The sequence below is a fragment of the Ranitomeya imitator genome, chromosome 7 (assembly GCF_032444005.1).
Source record: "Ranitomeya imitator isolate aRanImi1 chromosome 7, aRanImi1.pri, whole genome shotgun sequence".
In the NCBI taxonomy this organism is placed as follows: domain Eukaryota; kingdom Metazoa; phylum Chordata; class Amphibia; order Anura; family Dendrobatidae; genus Ranitomeya; species Ranitomeya imitator.
In genome coordinates, this window is record NC_091288.1 from 156,711,476 (window position 1) to 156,729,581 (window position 18,106).

The following is an 18,106-nucleotide window of genomic DNA, read 5'->3' on the forward strand; positions in this document are numbered from 1 at the left end:
GCCTGCAGGTGTCTGTGTGTACACCCGGGGGCTGGTTACAGTGTGTGCCTGCAGGTGTCTGTGTGTGTGTGTACACCCTGGGGCTGGTTACAGTGTGTGCCTGCATGTGTCTCTGTGTGTACACCCGGGGGCTGGTTACAGTGTGTGCCTGCAGGTGTCTCTGTGTGTACACCCGGGGGCTGGTTACAGTGTGTGCCTGCAGGTGTCTCTGTGTGTACACCCGGGGGCTGGTTACAGTGTGTGCCTGCAGGTGTCGCTGTGTACACCCGGGGCTGGTTACAGTGTGTGCCTGCAGGTGACTGTGTGTGTGTACACCCGGGGGCTGGTTACAGTGTGTGCCTGCAGGTGACTGTGTGTACACCCGGGGGCTGGTTACAGTGTGTGCCTGCAGGTGACTGTGTGTACACCCGGGGGCTGGTTACAGTGTGCCTGCAGGTGACTGTGTGTACACCCGGGGGCTGGTTACAGTGTGTGCCTGCAGGTGTCGCTGTGTGTACACCCGGGGGCTGGTTACAGTGTGTGCCTGCAGGTGTCTGTGTGTACACCCGGGGGCTGGTTACAGTGTGCGCCTGCAGGTGTGTGTGTGTGTACACCCGGGGGCTGGTTACAGTGTGTGCCTGCAGGTGTCTGTGTGTACACCCGGGGGCTGGTTACAGTGTGTGCCTGCAGGTGTCTGTGTGTGTGTGTACACCCGGGGGCTGGTTACAGTGTGTGCCTGCAGGTGTCTGTGTGTGTGTGTACACCCGGGGGCTGGTTACAGTGTGTGCCTGCAGGTGTCTGTGTGTACACCCGGGGGCTGGTTACAGTGTGTGCCTGCAGGTGTCTGTGTGTGTGTGTGTGTGTACACCCTGGGGCTGGTTACAGTGTGTGCCTGCATGTGTCTCTGTGTGTACACCCGGGGGCTGGTTACAGTGTGTGCCTGCAGGTGTCTCTGTGTGTACACCCGGGGGCTGGTTACAGTGTGTGCCTGCAGGTGTCTGTGTGTACACCCGGGGGCTGGTTACAGTGTGTGCCTGCAGGTGTCGCTGTGTACACCCGGGGCTGGTTACAGTGTGTGCCTGCAGGTGACTGTGTGTGTGTACACCCGGGGGCTGGTTACAGTGTGTGCCTGCAGGTGACTGTGTGTACACCCGGGGGCTGGTTACAGTGTGTGCCTGCAGGTGTCTGTGTGTGTGTACACCCGGGGGCTGGTTACAGTGTGTGCCTGCAGGTGTCTCTGTGTGTACACCCGGGGGCTGGTTACAGTGTGTGCCTGCAGGTGACTGTGTGTACACCCGGGGGCTGGTTACAGTGTGTGCCTGCAGGTGTCTGTGTGTGTGTACACCCGGGGGCTGGTTACAGTGTGTGCCTGCAGGTGTCTGTGTGTGTGTACCCTGGGGCTGGTTACAGTGTGTGCCTGCATGTGTCTCTGTGTGTACACCCAGGGGTTGGTTACAGTGTGTGCCTGCAGGTGTCTGTGTGTGTGTGTACACCCGGGGGCTGGTTACAGTGTGTGCCTGCAGGTGTCGCTGTGTACACCCGGGGGCTGGTTACAGTGTGTGCCTGCAGGTGTCGCTGTGTGTACACCCGGGGGCTGGTTACAGTGTGTGCCTGCAGGTGTCTGTGTGTGTGTACACCCGGGGGCTGGTTACAGCATGTGCCTGCAGGTGTCTCTGTGTGTACACCCGGGGGCTGGTTACAGTGTGTGCCTGCAGGTGTCTGTGTGTGTACACCCGGGGGCTGGTTACAGTGTGTGCCTGCAGGTGTCGCTGTGTGTACACCCGAGGGCTGGTTACAGTGTGTGCCTGCAGGTGTCTGTGTGTGTGTACACCCGGGGGCTGGTTACAGCGTGTGCCTGCAGGTGTCTCTGTGTGTACACCCGGGGGCTGGTTACAGTGTGTGCCTGCAGGTGTCTGTGTGTGTGTACACCCGGGGGCTGGTTACAGTGTGTGCCTGCAGGTGTCTGTGTGTGTGTACCCTGGGGCTGGTTACAGTGTGTGCCTGCAGGTGTCTGTGTGTGTGTACACCCGGGGGCTGGTTACAGCATGTGCCTGCAGGTGTCTCTGTGTGTACACCCGGGGGCTGGTTACAGTGTGTGCCTGCAGGTGTCTGTGTGTGTGTACACCCGGGGGCTGGTTACAGTGTGTGCCTGCAGGTGTCGCTGTGTACACCCGGGGGCTGGTTACAGTGTGTGCCTGCAGGTGTCGCTGTGTGTACACCCGGGGGCTGGTTACAGTGTGTGCCTGCAGGTGTCTGTGTGTGTGTACACCCGGGGGCTGGTTACAGCGTGTGCCTGCAGGTGTCTCTGTGTGTACACCCGGGGGCTGGTTACAGTGTGTGCCTGCAGGTGTCTGTGTGTGTGTGTACACCCGGGGGCTGGTTACAGTGTGTGCCTGCAGGTGTCTGTGTGTGTGTACACCCGGGGGCTGGTTACAGCGTGTGCCTGCAGGTGACTGTGTGTACACCCGGGGGCTGGTTACAGCGTGTGCCTGCAGGTGTCTCTGTGTGTACACCCGGGGGCTGGTTACAGTGTGTGCCTGCAGGTGACTGTGTGTACACCCGGGGGCTGGTTACAGTGTGTGCCTGCAGGTGTCTGTGTGTACACCCGGGGGCTGGTTACAGTGTGTGCCTGCAGGTGTCTGTGTGTACTCCCGGGGGCTGGTTACAGTGTGTGCCTGCAGGTGTCTGTGTGTACACCCGGGGGCTGGTTACAGTGTGTGTCTGTGTGTACTCCCGGGGGCTGGTTACAGTGTGTGCCTGCAGGTGACTGTGTGTACACCCGGGGGCTGGTTACAGTGTGTGCCTGCAGGTGACTGTGTGTACACCCGGGGGCTGGTTACAGTGTATGCCTGCAGGTTTCTCTGTGTGTACACCCGGGGGCTGGTTACAATGTGTGCCTGCAGGTGTCGCTGTGTGTACACCCGGGGGCTGGTTACAGTGTGTGCCTGCAGGTGTCGCTGTGTGTACAGTGTGTGCCTGCAGGTGTCTCTGTGTGTACACCCAGGGGTTGGTTACAGTGTGTGCCTGCAGGTGTCGCTGTGTGTACAGTGTGTGCCTGCAGGTGTCTCTGTGTGTACACCCAGGGGTTGGTTACAGTGTGTGCCTGCAGGTGTCGCTGTGTGTACACCTGGGGGCTGGTTACAGTGTGTGCCTGCAGGTGTCGCTGTGTGTACACCTGGGGGCTGGTTACAATGTGTGCCTGCAGGTGTCGCTGTGTGTACACCCGGGGGCTGGTTACAGTGTGTGCCTGCAGGTGACTGTGTGTACACCCGGGGGCTGGTTACAGTGTGTGCCTGCAGGTTTCTCTGTGTGTACACCCGGGGGCTGGTTACAGTGTGTGCCTGCAGGTGTCTGTGTGTACACCCAGGGGCTGGTTACAGTGTGTGCCTGCAGGTGTCGCTGTGTGTACAGTGTGTGCCTGCAGGTGTCTCTGTGTGTACACCCAGGGGTTGGTTACAGTGTGTGCCTGCAGGTGTCGCTGTGTGTACACCTGGGGGCTGGTTACAGTGTGTGCCTGCAGGTGTCGCTGTGTGTACACCTGGGGGCTGGTTACAATGTGTGCCTGCAGGTGTCGCTGTGTGTACACCCGGGGGCTGGTTACAGTGTGTGCCTGCAGGTGACTGTGTGTACACCCGGGGGCTGGTTACAGTGTGTGCCTGCAGGTTTCTCTGTGTGTACACCCGGGGGCTGGTTACAGTGTGTGCCTGCAGGTTTCTCTGTGTGTACACCCGGGGCTGGTTACAGTGTGTGCCTGCAGGTGTCGCTGTGTACACCCGGGGGCTGGTTACAGTGTGTGCCTGCAGGTGTCGCTTTGTGTACAGTGTGTGCCTGCAGGTGTCTCTGTGTGTACACCCAGGGGTTGGTTACAGTGTGTGCCTGCAGGTGTCGCTGTGTGTACACCTGGGGGCTGGTTACAGTGTGTGCCTGCAGGTGTCGCTGTGTGTACACCTGGGGGCTGGTTACAATGTGTGCCTGCAGGTGTCGCTGTGTGTACACCCGGGGGCTGGTTACAGTGTGTGCCTGCAGGTGACTGTGTGTACACCCGGGGGCTGGTTACAGTGTGTGCCTGCAGGTTTCTCTGTGTGTACACCCGGGGGCTGGTTACAGTGTGTGCCTGCAGGTTTCTCTGTGTGTACACCCGGGGCTGGTTACAGTGTGTGCCTGCAGGTGTCGCTGTGTACACCCGGGGGCTGGTTACAGTGTGTGCCTGCAGGTGTCGCTGTGTGTACACCCGGGGGCTGGTTACAGCGTGTGCCTGCAGGTGTCTCTGTGTGTACACCCGGGGGCTGGTTACAGTGTGTGCCTGCAGGTGACTGTGTGTACACCCGGGCCTGGTTACAGTGTGTGCCTGCAGGTGTCGCTGTGTACACCCGGGGGCTGGTTACAGTGTGTGCCTGCAGGTGTCGCTGTGTGTACACCCGGGGGCTGGTTACAGTGTGTGCCTGCAGGTGACTGTGTGTACACCCGGGCCTGGTTACAGTGTGTGCCTGCAGGTGTCGCTGTGTACACCCGGGGGCTGTTTACAATGTGTGCCTGCAGGTGTCGCTGTGTGTACACCCAGGGGCTGGTTACAGTGTGTGCCTGCAGGTGTCTCTGTGTGTATACCCCCGGGGCTGGTTACAGTGTGTGCTGTGTCTGCAGGTGTCGCTGTGTGTACACCCGTGGGCTGGTTACAGTGTGTGCCTGCAGGTGTCGCTGTGTGTACACCCGTGGGCTGGTTACAGTGTGTGCCTGCAGGTGTCTCTGTGTGTATACCCCCGGGGCTGGTTACAGTGTGTGCCTGCAGGTGTCTCTGTGTGTATACCCCCGGGGCTGGTTACAGTGTGTGCTGTGTCTGCAGGTGTCGCTGTGTGTACACCCGGGGGCTGGTTACAGTGTGTGCCTGCAGGTGTCGCTGTGTGTACACCCGTGGGCTGGTTACAGTGTGTGCCTGCAGGTGTCGCTGTGTGTACACCCGGGGGCTGGTTACAGTGTGTGCCTGCAGGTGGCCAGGATGGGCGCACACAGAAATACAGAGCACGGTGCACATGCAGAGGACTGCGACTTTTCGGGTAAGCCTGGACAACCCCCTTAAAGTGTGCCAAGTTTGGGCCTGTCGCTCTACCATCCCTCTTCTCTGAACCATCATTAAAGAATGCACTGTCCCCGGCAAACAGTTGGCCGGGCAGCAGACAGCAGTGCTCTCTTGAAGCTAAATGTAGAGACCACCCCTTTAAGATAGAAGAAGACATGACGTTTGTATGCTGATGACTAGCACGGGTCCCAGAGGGTAGACATTTACCAATCAGACATTTATGCCGTAATCTTTGTATGTGCCATTGGCAAAGTAGGTATTTAACCCTCCCAAGATCCACCAGCTTTGAGCCCCTTCCACCAGCCCTATATTGAATGACTTATTCCTTAAGACATACACTATATTTTAGGAAAATACCAATGTAATTCTCATTAGCTCTTTTACTCGTTTTTGGCTTTTTACAGAAATTAAACATAAAGTTAAAAAAAAAAAAAAACAAATAGTACATTGTTAAAATATATTTAAAAAAATATATTTATCACATTTTTTTGCTTTTTTTATGTAACAATTTAATTACCTCTGCACTAAACCTAACCCTAATCTTAGCCCTGGCCTTACTTACAGTTAGAAAAAGTATGTCCATGGTAAAATAATAGTGTGTGTGGTGTTTTGTTGTTGTTTAGTTTTTTTAATTATTTATTTAGGTTCTCTCTCCCAGCAGATTCCTGCCTCTTCTCCCACCGTTTCCAGTGACAGGAGAGGTAGAGCGCAGTGCACATGATTACATACGGCATTGCTCAGCCTTTCTCATCCTGGCAGCTGCCGATGCAGAGCGCAGCAGTCGAGATGAGTTTGTCGTAGGTTCCTCTGCTCTGTATAGGCAGCAGCCAAGTTAACAAAGCTCACTTCATTATTCTGAGAGCTCAGTTCTCTTATTTGCAGAGCGCAGCATCCAATGACACACTCCTCTCTACTGCTGCGCTCTGTATAGGAATCGGCAGCAGCAATAGAGATGCCGCTGACTGCTTTCCTCTTAGCTCGGTGGCACAGTCCTAGAAGAATTGTGGCTTGCCGCTGGATCAGTTGCCAGTCTGGATGAGGCTGTGGGGAGTTCAGCGTTTGCTCCCCCATAGAATTTGGCTCCTGTGGCCCCACACCCCCATGTCCCATTGTATGCCATAACTCTCCGAATACCCTTGTATGTAACAGTGAGTCGCCCCTGACGGTTGCGGTTTTATGTCTAGGTCTTGACTCCTGGGTCTGCTTTTACAAGATGTCCAACACGAGCTTGACTACCAGATGTTGTGTTTTTTGTCTAAAATGTTTGTGCTATAATTGCAGGTAAATCCATGGGAAATGATAGAAGAAAACAATGCAGATCTAAGCCAAGCGGTGTGGTAAGTGCTCCTCCTCACTGGTCTCTGGGCAGCGTTCTTTGGAGCAGATTGATGTGTCGGTCGGTGGGACAAGGTCCTCTCTAGAACATTACTCCTGTAAATCCCTGCGGCTGAGTCAGTGATCGGTCCTATAGTCTGATTATCAGCTGTCTGCATCCAAACTGCCAAAGCTTTAGGCGGGTGTGGAAAAAATCTGGCAAAGTAAGTATGCTTTCAAACATAGAAGTGTTAATAGTTTGTATTTTGTTTATTGATAAAAATAAAGTGACTGAACAAAAGAGCAATCAAATTCAAAACAATATGTGATGACCTTTCACTTCCACAAAGAATCAATTCCTCTACTTACACTTGAACACAGTTTTTTAAGTATTTCGGCAGTGAAGTTTCCCTAAACATCTTGTAGGACTAACCACTGATCTTCTGTGCATGTATGCTTGCGCAAACCCTTCTGTCACTTGTAATCCCAGACAGACTGAGTGATGTGGAGATCAGGGTACTGTGGGGGCAGTATCTTCACTTCCAGGACCCCTTCTTATTCTTTACTTTGAAGATAGTTCTATATGATATTCACTGTATGTTTGGACTTGTTGACCTGCTGCAGAATAAATGTATAGCTAATTAGACGCCTCCCTGATGTTGTATGATAGATACGGGTCTGCCTAGAGGAATTGATGTTTTGAAGACAATGGGCAGTCACACTTAATATTGATTCATTTTTTTTATTTTTCTTTTGTTCATTCACTTTACATTTTAAGTGCTAAAAATAAAATATTAACATTTCTATTTTGTTAATCATTCTTGCTTTGCAGTATCTTGCACACCCTCCTCTGGCTCTTTTTGCATTAGTTATGCAATGGATCTGTTTTTAATATTGTGTGTCCAGGAAAACGAAACCGACAAACAGAATGTCAAACCTCAAGTGTGAACATAGCCTAAAAAATGTCAACCGTCTGTAAGAAAGTCTCCTGTTATCCTATAGGTGGAAGCATCAGACATGGCCCATTCTCTGGGTGTGTCATCCTATAGGTGGAGGCATCAGACATGGCCCGTCCTCTGGGTGTGTCATCCTATAGGTGGAGGCAGCAGACATGGCCCATCCTCTGGGTGTGTCATCCTATAGGTGGAGGCATCAGACATGGCCCGTCCTCTGGGTGTGTCATCCTATAGGTGGAGGCATCAGACATGGCCCATCCTCTGGGTGTGTTATCCTATAGGTGGAGGCATCAGACATGGCCCGTCCTCTGGGTGTGTCATCCTATAGGTGGAGGCAGCAGACATGGCCCGTCCTCTGGGTGTGTTATCCTATAGGTGGAGGCAGCAGACATGGCCCGTACTCTGGGTGTGTCATCCTATAGGTGGAGGCATCAGACATGGCCCGTCCTCTGGGTGTGTTATCCTATAGGTGGAGGCAGCAGACATGGCCCGTCCTCTGGGTGTGTTATCCTATAGGTGGAGGCAGCAGACATGGCCCATCCTCTGGGTGTGTTATCCTATAGGTGGAGGCATCAGACATGGCCCGTCCTCTGGGTGTGTCATCCTATAGGTGGAGGCATCAGACATGGCCCGTCCTCTGGGTGTGTTATCCTATAGGTGGAGGCATCAGACATGGCCCATCCTCTGGGTGTGTCATCCTATAGGTGGAGGCATCAGACATGGCCCGTCCTCTGGGTGTGTCATCCTATAGGTGGAGGCATCAGACATGGCCCGTCCTCTGGGTGTGTTATCCTATAGGTGGAGGCAGCAGACATGGCCCATCCTCTGGGTGTGTTATCCTATAGGTGGAGGCATCAGACATGGCCCGTCCTCTGGGTGTGTCATCCTATAGGTGGAGGCATCAGACATGGCCCGTCCTCTGGGTGTGTTATCCTATAGGTGGAGGCATCAGACATGGCCCATCCTCTGGGTGTGTCATCCTATAGGTGGAGGCATCAGACATGGCCCGTCCTCTGGGTGTGTCATCCTATAGGTGGAGGCATCAGACATGGCCCATCCTCTGGGTGTGTTATCCTATAGGTGGAGGCATCAGACATGGCCCGTCCTCTGGGTGTGTCATCCTATAGGTGGAGGCAGCAGACATGGCCCGTCCTCTGGGTGTGTTATCCTATAGGTGGAGGCAGCAGACATGGCCCGTACTCTGGGTGTGTCATCCTATAGGTGGAGGCATCAGACATGGCCCGTCCTCTGGGTGTGTTATCCTATAGGTGGAGGCAGCAGACATGGCCCGTCCTCTGGGTGTGTTATCCTATAGGTGGAGGCAGCAGACATGGCCCGTCCTCTGGGTGTGTTATCCTATAGGTGGAGGCAGCAGACATGGCCCGTCCTCTGGGTGTGTTATCCTATAGGTGGAGGCATCAGACATGGCCCGTCCTCTGGGTGTGTCATCCTATAGGTGGAGGCATCAGACATGGCCCGTCCTCTGGGTGTGTCATCCTATAGGTGGAGGCATCAGACATGGCCCGTCCTCTGGGTGTGTTATCCTATAGGTGGAGGCATCAGACATGGCCCGTCCTCTGGGTGTGTTATCCTATAGGTGGAGGCATCAGACATGGCCCATCCTCTGGGTGTGTCATCCTATAGGTGGAGGCAGCAGACATGGCCCGTCCTCTGGGTGTGTTATCCTATAGGTGGAGGCAGCAGGCATGGCCCATCCTCTGGGTGTGTTATCCTATAGGTGGAGGTATCAGACATGGCCCGTCCTCTGGGTGTGTTATCCTATAGGTGGAGGCATCAGACATGGCCCGTCCTCTGGGTGTGTTATCCTATAGGTGGAGGCATCAGACATGGCCCGTCCTTTGGGTGTGTTATCCTATAGGTGGAGGCATCAGACATGGCCCGTCCTCTGGGTGTGTCATCGTATTGGGGGATTGAAAGATAGGAGACAAAAAAAGCGCAAATAGGGTCTTATCCCCAGGATTGTTCTTAATCAATTGTGAGAGAACTGCTCACCTGGTAGTACACACTACAAGCGTGTAGTTGTCAGCTGCTGCAGATCCACAGGTCGGCGTTGCAACCTCTCAGAACCGTTATAATAAATGAAATGTGGATTACATCTGCGCTGCTGCGACAAATAATAGATCCAGATATACTGTTAGGGTGGTTTATTCAACGTGTTTCGAAGCTCAAAGGCTTCTTCTTCAGGAAGTTTCCACACAAAAATATCTTTGTGTGGAAACTTCCTGAAGAAGAAGCCTTTGAGCTTCGAAACGCGTTGAATAAACCACCCGAACACCCTAACAGTATATCTGGATCTATTATTTGTCGCAGCAGCGCAGATGTAATCCACATTTTATCGTATTGGGGGAGGCATCAGTCTTGGCCTTTCCTTTGGGTGTGTCATCCCATAGGTGGAGGCATCAGACATTGCCCGTATTCTGGGTGTGTCATCCTATAGGTGGAGGCATAAGACATGGCCCGTCCTCTGGATTTCATCCTATTGATGGAGGCATCAAACATGGCCCATCCTCTGGGTGTGTCATCCCATAGGTTGAGGCATCAGACATTGCCCGTCCTCTGGGTGTGTCATCCCATAGGTGGAGGCATGAGACATTGCCCGTCCTCTGGGTGTGTCATCCCATAGGTGGAGGCATGAGACATTGCCCGTCCTCTGGGTGTGTCAATCCATAGGTGGAGGCATGAGACATTGCCCGTCCTCTGGGTGTGTCATCCTATAGGTGGGGGCATCAGACATGGCCCGTCCTCTGGATTTTATCCTATTGATGGAGGCATCAGACATGGCCCGTCCTCTGGGTGTTACAATCAGACCTATGATCAGGTAGTAGACCAAGCACTCAAAGGCAATGAGCTCCAGTGTCAACTGTGTAAACTCCATCAGAGATAAGGACGTCATTCTCTGTCTTGATGTCTCGGCTTTCATTAATCTTTTTTTTTTTTTTTTTTCTGCAGAATGAACCAACTAATCAAAAAGATTTTGATGAGAAACACGATGAATATTTAATTTATCTGCAACAAAAAAATAGGTGAGAACACATATGACCAAATGTCTAGGTGTCACGCTCACACCCTGACTGATGGGCGTGAGCCAAGGGGGTTTGTGGCCCACGAACCAGACTACCCTGGAAGGGGCGTGACTATGACAGCTGCCTTGGTCTTCACTGGAGCCTCTGATGGTGAGGTCATGCTTGTGTGGCAGGCAGCTGCCAGGTGCTAACTCCAGGGTGGTGTCTGGCTGTGGCTGCTGATCCCACTTGGGAAACAGGAACACCAGGACAGGTGCTGGCATCCGGCAGGACTAGCAGATGAGCCCGGATGAAACTCAAGACGAGTAGGCAGGCACGGCAGAGACACAGGGCTGTCAGGCACGGCAGAGACACAGGGCTGTCAGGCACGGCAGAGACACAGGGCTGTCAGGCACGGCAGAGACACAGGGCTGGCAGGCACGGCAGAGACACAGGGCTGGCAGGCACGGCAGAGACACAGGGCTGGTTGGTGTGGTGTATGAAGGAACAGGTAGGGACCTGTTCACACAGGAGGTGGAGGCACGGATATGATGTATGAAGGAAAAGGTTGGGACCTGTTCACACAGGAATAGAACCGCAAGGCTGCGGGTAGGAGCGGTGGAGCAGCAACAGAAGCTAAGCAGAGCGGAACCGCAAGGAATGCGGAGAGGAGCTGCAGCAAGATATTACTGCAGCAACAGGAGCAGAGCAGAGTAGAACGGAGCAGAACCGCAGGAGTGCGGAGCAGAGGTAAAGCTGCAAGAGAGACAAGGGTAGAACCACAAAGTGCAGAGCCAAGTGCAGAGTGAAGGCACAGAGTGCAGAGCCAAGAGCAAACCAAGGTCACAGAGTGCGGAGCCGAGAGCAGAGCAGAGAGGCACTGCAGGGAAAGAAACCACAGACAAGTAGACAGATAGCACAAAGTTCAGACAAGATAATGGAACAAGACAAGGTGCAAGAACAAAGACACAGGGACCAGGATATTCAGCCTCCTGGAGGGAAGACAAACAAGATACAAGGCAAAGCAAGGAGAACAGCCTTCAGAGAAGTCAAGACACAAAGCAAGGCCTGGCAGCTCAGAAGCAAGACACAAACTGAGTTAACACATTGCACAGGCCCAGTCCACTGGGTGGAGCTGCACTAAATACTGGAGGCCTCTTGGTAATTGGTCAGGAACAGATTAGACAGGTGCACCTGATTCCTATAAGAAACAGAGTTCTGGCGCCGCCCCCCCTATGCACACAGCCAGGAAGCATGCAGAGAGCAGAGGCACAGAACATGGAGCTGGCAAGAAAAAGAAACCACAACATGACCTGGAGCAGTGGGTAAGATAGTGAGAGAAGAGAGGCCATGCCGTGATGCCAGCAGAGTTGTTACACTAGGAAAGGGCTGAAAGCCCCCCAAACACATCCAACATCTGAAGATAGGTGAGGTGTACAGACCTCCCCTCTCCCCTTCATCTATTCATATACCAGACCCCGCTGGAGGTGACCTGTGACGGCCTTCTGCTTACAATAATTGGAATAACACACACACACACACACACACACACACACACACACACACACACACACACACACACACACACACACACACACACACACACACACACACACACACCAGCCCTGCACAGAAGAGCAGATTTGGATGTACATATACTGGTCTTGGGGGTTTTGAGATTTAAGTATGGTACGCTGGAGACAAGATACCACCACCTGTCAGAGGAGGTGTTTGAAGCTGGATGTGACAGTGGCTTGGGAGTCTTTGTATACCGCTTTGGGGTGATTGATTTTTGTGGGAAAGCTTTGGTTACCATTATTGTGAGGGGGGCGGGAGCTGAATGTGGCACGCGACCCTCTCTCAAGGCTGGATGTGCTCTCAAGGTCAGAAATGTTGGGGACCTGTGCACTAGATAGAGGCCCGATTCTATCGCATCGGGAGGGCGGTAATGTCATGATGGGGGCAGGCTTTGCAGCATTGAGAATCTCTCCCCCTCCCCCCATGTGCTCACCTACCTATCCACTCTCCCGTCTTTGCTCTCTTCTTTGTCCTGTCTACCCCATGTGCTTTCCCCCCTGTCTCTTTCCTTCCTGCGCTGTGTTCTCCCCTCAAAGACAATACTGACATTACAGCAGGAGATCGCAGAGGATACATTTTGTGAGGTAAAATATTTTTTAAGTAAGTCAGTGAAATATTTTACCTCACAAAATGAATCCTCTGTGATCCCCTGCTGTAATGTCAGTATTGTCTTTTGCTTCCTCTCCTGCCCAGGAGATGTGGTATGCTCCGTACACGGTCAGACAAAGATCATTTTTAAAATGAACTTTCGTTCGTGGAAATCCCCTTTAATGTGACCAGCTTCCTCTGCCTGTAGACACGTTACGTATCTGCCGCCGGGATCAGCCCAATGATTCACTGTGCCTGCGCGGAATTCGCGCAAGCGCAGTAAATCAGACCACCGCCATCTTTGTGGAGACAGATAGCGGTGGTCACATTAAAACTGCGCATGCTCTCCTCCTGTACAAAGATGGCGGCAGTCAGTGACTCATTCGGCTGATCCCTGCGGCGGCCTGTTCGCGACGGTGTTCTGGTGGTACCGCGCAAGAGGCTGTGCGTGGTGTGTGAGTGTGTGGTGTGACTGTGTTCTGCTCATGGTACCGCTCAATAGGTTGGTACCAGCAGCAGTTTCCATATTGAGACACCCATCACTTGGCGGTCGGTGAGCTTCCTCCGCTTGTAATTATAATTATATTTTTTATTTTTTTTTTTATTTTTATGCCGCTTCTGCCAGGCGGTGAGGTGCAGGAGAAAAAGATAAGCAAAGCCAGATTCAGGAGAATAGAAACTTTTATATTAGGTAAAAAATACATATTTATGGCAAGAAAATTAAGATGTTGAAAGACCTTAAAAATGTCCTTTTTTCACTGGGGTTTTTATGCTGTAAGAAGAGCTTATCTGCTACAGCTGGTAAAATAAGGATTGCACACATAACTAATTTTCTAAGTAAATATATTTCTAAACGTGTTATTGATACTAAATTCTCACCAGATGTCTGGAACAACCCATCTAATCACGCCAGAATTGATGTGCAGGGGAGATGGGTAGTGAAGGCAGGAATTTCTTCGAGGCACTGCATGCCCCAGAGTCTGGAAGAAATCATTAGCATAAGGAAATACAATACGATTTCTCAACAGCAAGACCGTTAATGAGGCATACAGGTAGGACTACATTTCTATTACCTGTATGCTCTGTAGTGCAGTGTGGTTGGTGCAGTGCAACATATAGGCAAGGACCACAGAAAGTTCAACATAAAACAGTATCTTTATTTTCAGACTTGCAGAACAAGAGTGATATCCTCTGGATGGCAGCCGGGTTTCCACAAATATAGTCCATGTTCAGAACCCATTGCTGTGGACAGTGGCACCCCCCTGTCTCTTCGGTGCGTCAGCCCCCTTAACCCCTATCTGACCTCGGACAGGATAGTACGTCCGAGGTCAGATCCCCTGCTTTGATGCAGGGCTCCGCGGTGAGCCCGCATCAAAGCCGGGACATGTCAGCTGTTTTGAACAGCTGACATGTGCCCGTAATAGGTGCGGGCAGAATCGCGATCTGCCCGCACCTATTAACTAGTTAAATGCCGCTGTCAATCGCAGACAGCGGCATTTAACTACCATTTCCGGCCGGGCGGCCGGAAATGACGTCATCGCTTACCCCCATCACATGATCGGGGGTCGGCGATGCTTCAGAATAGTAACCATAGAGGTCCTTGAGACCTCTATGGTTACTGATCCTCGGCAGCTGTGAGCGCCACCTTGTGGTCGGCGCTCACAGCACACCTCCATTTCTGCTACATAGCAGCGATCAGCAGATCGCTGCTATGTAGCAGAGGCGATTGAGTTGTGCCTGCTTCTAGCCTCCCATGGAGGCTATTGAAGCATGGCAAAAGTAAAAAAAAAAAAAAAGTTAAAAAAAAATGTGAAAAAAATAAAAAAAATATAAAAGTTTAAATCACCCCCTTTCGCCCCAATCAAAATAAATGAATAAAAAAAAAAATCAAATCTACACATATTTGGTATCGCCGCTCTCAGAATCGCCCGATCTATCAATTAAAAAAAAAGCATTAACCTGATCACTAAACGGCGTAGCGAGAAAAAAAATGCGAAACTCCAGAATTACGTTTTTTTGGTCGCCGCGACATTGCATTAAAATGCAATAACGGGCGATCAAAAGAACGTATCAACACCAAAATGCTATCATTAAAAACGTCATCTCGGCACGCAAAAAATAAGCCCTCAACCGACCCCAGATCATGAAAAATGGAGACGCTACGGGTATCGGAAAATGGCGCAATTTTTTTTTTTTTCGCAAAGTTTGGAATTTTTTTTTCACCACTTAGATAAAAAATAACCTAGTCATGTTAGGTGTCTATGAACTCGTAATGACCTGGAGAATCATAATGGCAGGTCAGTTTTAGCATTTAGTGAACCTAGCAAAAAAGCCAAACAAAAAACAAGTGTGGGATTGCCCTTTTTTTGCAATTTCACCGCACTTGGAATTTTTTTCCCGTTTTCTAGTACATGACATGCGAAAACCAATGATGTCATTCAAAAGTACAACTCGTCCCGCAAAAAATAAGCCCTCACATGGCCAAATTGACGGAAAAATAAAAAAGTTATGGCTCTGGGAAGGAGGGGAGTGAAAAACGAACATGGAAAAACGAAAAATCCCAAGGTCATGAAGGGGTTAAAGTCCCTGGCTCTGTGTTAGCACCACACAGACCTGGTTTGCATAGAGCCTCCTGCTCTGCAGCTTACAAACTCCAAACTGACACACCCAAGACAAAACAGACTTTAAGGCCGCCGTCACACATGCGAGTTTTACGGACGTAAGAGCGCAGAATCTACGTCCGTAAAACTCGCAAAAAATACGGCACAATTATTCTCTATGCCCCTGCTCCTATTTGCCGTATTTTACTGATCAGTATTATACGGCTTTCTACGGCCGTACAAAATCGCAGCATGCTGCGTTTGTCACCGTACTGCGCAAGAAATACGCCAATGAAAGTCTATGGAAGCGTGAAAAATACGGATTACACACGGACAAGCAGTGTGACTTGCGAGAAATACGCAGCGCTGTTAGAGAGAAAAGCCGGTAATTCAGTGCGGTGTACAGTAAAATCACACTGACAGCTTACAGTAGAATAGGTAGAATAAATGTGTACACATAGAATAGGTATATATATATATATGTCAGTGAGACACATATATGTATATATATTAATATTTATTCCAGCGCTAGACAGCTTGAAAGCCGGTAATTCAATTACCGGCTTTTTCCTTCTCCTTCCTAAAACCCGACATGATTTGAGACATGGTTTACATACAGTAAACCATGTCTTCTCTCCATTTTTTTTGCAGATTCCACACTACTAATGTCAGTAGTGTGTATCTGCAAAATTTGGCCGTTCTAGCTCTTAAAATAAAGGGTTAAATGGCGGAAAAAATTGGCGTGGGCTCCCGCGCAATTTTCTCCGCCAGAGTAGTAAAGCCAGTGACTGAGGGCAGATATTAATAGCCTGGAGAGGGTCCACGGTTATTGGCCCCCCCCTGGCTAAAAATATCTGCCCCCAGCCACCCCAGAAAAGGCACATCTGGAAGATGCGCCTATTCTGGCACTTGGCCACTCTCTTCCCATTCCCGTGTAGTGGTGGGATATGGGGTAATGAAGGGTTAATGCCACCTTGCTATTGTAAGGTGACATTAAGCCTAATTAATAATGGAGAGGCGTCAATTATGACACCTATCCATTATTAATCCAATACTAGTAAAGGGTTAAATAAAACACAAACACATTTTTTAAAATTATTTTAATGAAATAAAAACAATGGTTGTTGCAGTATTTTATTCAACGCCCAATCCAGTCACTGAAGACCCTCGTTCTGTGAGTAAAAAAACATAATAAACCAACAATATACTTACCCTCCGCAGATCTGTAACGTCCAACGATGTAAATCCTTCTGAAGGGGTTAAAACATTTTGCAGCAAGGAGCTGTGCTAATGCAGGCTGCTCCTCGCTGCAAAACCCCAGGGAATGAGGCTAAAAATAGATCAATGATCTATATTTAGCTTCATTGGCGGTGAGGCGCCCTCTGCTGGCTGTTCATAGATCGTGGGAAATTTCCTAGAAAGCTCCCAGGCTTTCTAGGCAAGTTCCCACGATCTATGAACATCCAGCAGAGGGCGCCTCACCGCAAATGAAGCTAAATATAGCTCATTGATCTATATTTAGACTCATTCCCCGGGGTTTTGCAGCGAGGAGCAGCCTGCATTAGCAAAGCTCCTTGCTGCAAAATGTTTTAACCCCTTCAGAAGGATTTACATCGTTGGACGTTACAGATCTGCGGAGGGTAAGTATATTGTTGGTTTATTATGTTTTTTCTTTCACAGAACGAGGGTCTTCAGTGACTGGATTGGCCGTAGAATAAAATACTCCAACAACCATTGTTTTTATTTCATTAAAATAATTTTAAATAATGTGTTTGTGTTTTATTTAACCCTTTCATTCAGTTGGATTAATAATGGATAGGTGTCATAATTGACGCCTCTCCATTATTAATTAGGCTTAATGTCACCTTACAATAGCAAGGTGGCATTAACCCTTCATTACCCCATATCCCACCGCTACACAGGAATGGGAAGAGAGTGGCCAAGTGCCAGAATAGGCGCATCTTCCAGATGTGCCTTTTCTGGGGTGGCTGGGGGCAGATATTTTTAGCCAGGGGGGGGCCAATAACCATGGACCCTCTCCAGGCTATTAATATCTGCCCTCAGTCACTGGCTTTACTACTCTGGCGGAGAAAATTGCGCGGGAGCCCACGCCAATTTTTTCCGCCATTTAACCCTTTATTTTAAGAGCTAGAACGGCAAAATTTTGCAGATACACACTACTGACATTAGTAGTGTGGAATCTGCAAAAAAAATGGAGAGAAGACATGGTTTACTGTATGTAAACCATGTCTCAAATCATGTCGGGTTTTAGGAAGGAGAAAGAAAAAGCCGGTAATTGAATTACCGGCTTTCAAGCTGTATAGCGCTGGAATAAATATTAATATATATACATATATGTGTCTCACTGACATACATATATATATATATATATATATATATATATATATATATATATATATATATATATACCGTATATACTCGAGTATAAGCCGACCCGAGTATAAGCCGACCCCCCTAATTTTGCCACAAAAAACTGGGAAAACTTATTGACTCGAGTATAAGCCTAGGGTGGAAATGCAGCATTTACCGGTGAATTTCAAAAATAAAAATAGATCATTATTTCCCCATAGCTGTGCCATATAGTGCTCTACACCATTCATATTTCCCCATAGCTGTGCCCCATATAGTGCTCTGCACCGTTCACTGTGCCCCCTAGCTGTGCCATATACAGTGCTCTGCACCGTTCACTGTGCCCCATAGCTGTGCCATATACGGTGCTCTGCACCGTTCATTGTGCCCCCTAGCTGTGCCTTATACGGTGCTCTGCACCGTTCATTGTGCCCCCTAGCTGTGCCTTATACGGTGCTCTGCACCGTTCATTGTGCCCCCTAGCTGTGCCTTATACGGTGCTCTGCACCGTTCATTGTGCCCCCTAGCTGTGCCTTATACGGTGCTCTGCACCGTTCATTGTGCCCCCTAGCTGTGCCTTATACGGTGCTCTGCACCGTTCACTGTGCCCCATAGATGCTCCAC

General features: G+C 50.4%; 1 protein-coding gene across 1 annotated transcript in view; it reads left to right on the plus strand.

The window, feature by feature from the left end:
- KATNIP (katanin interacting protein) overlaps positions 1-18,106 on the plus strand; it is a 259,496-nt gene that overhangs the window by 7,405 nt on the left and 233,985 nt on the right. The window contains exons 2-3 of the mRNA XM_069733957.1: positions 6,335-6,390; positions 10,294-10,367. Of these exons, the coding sequence (XP_069590058.1) occupies positions 6,335-6,390; positions 10,294-10,367 (130 nt within the window). The remainder of the gene's footprint in view (positions 1-6,334; positions 6,391-10,293; positions 10,368-18,106) is intronic.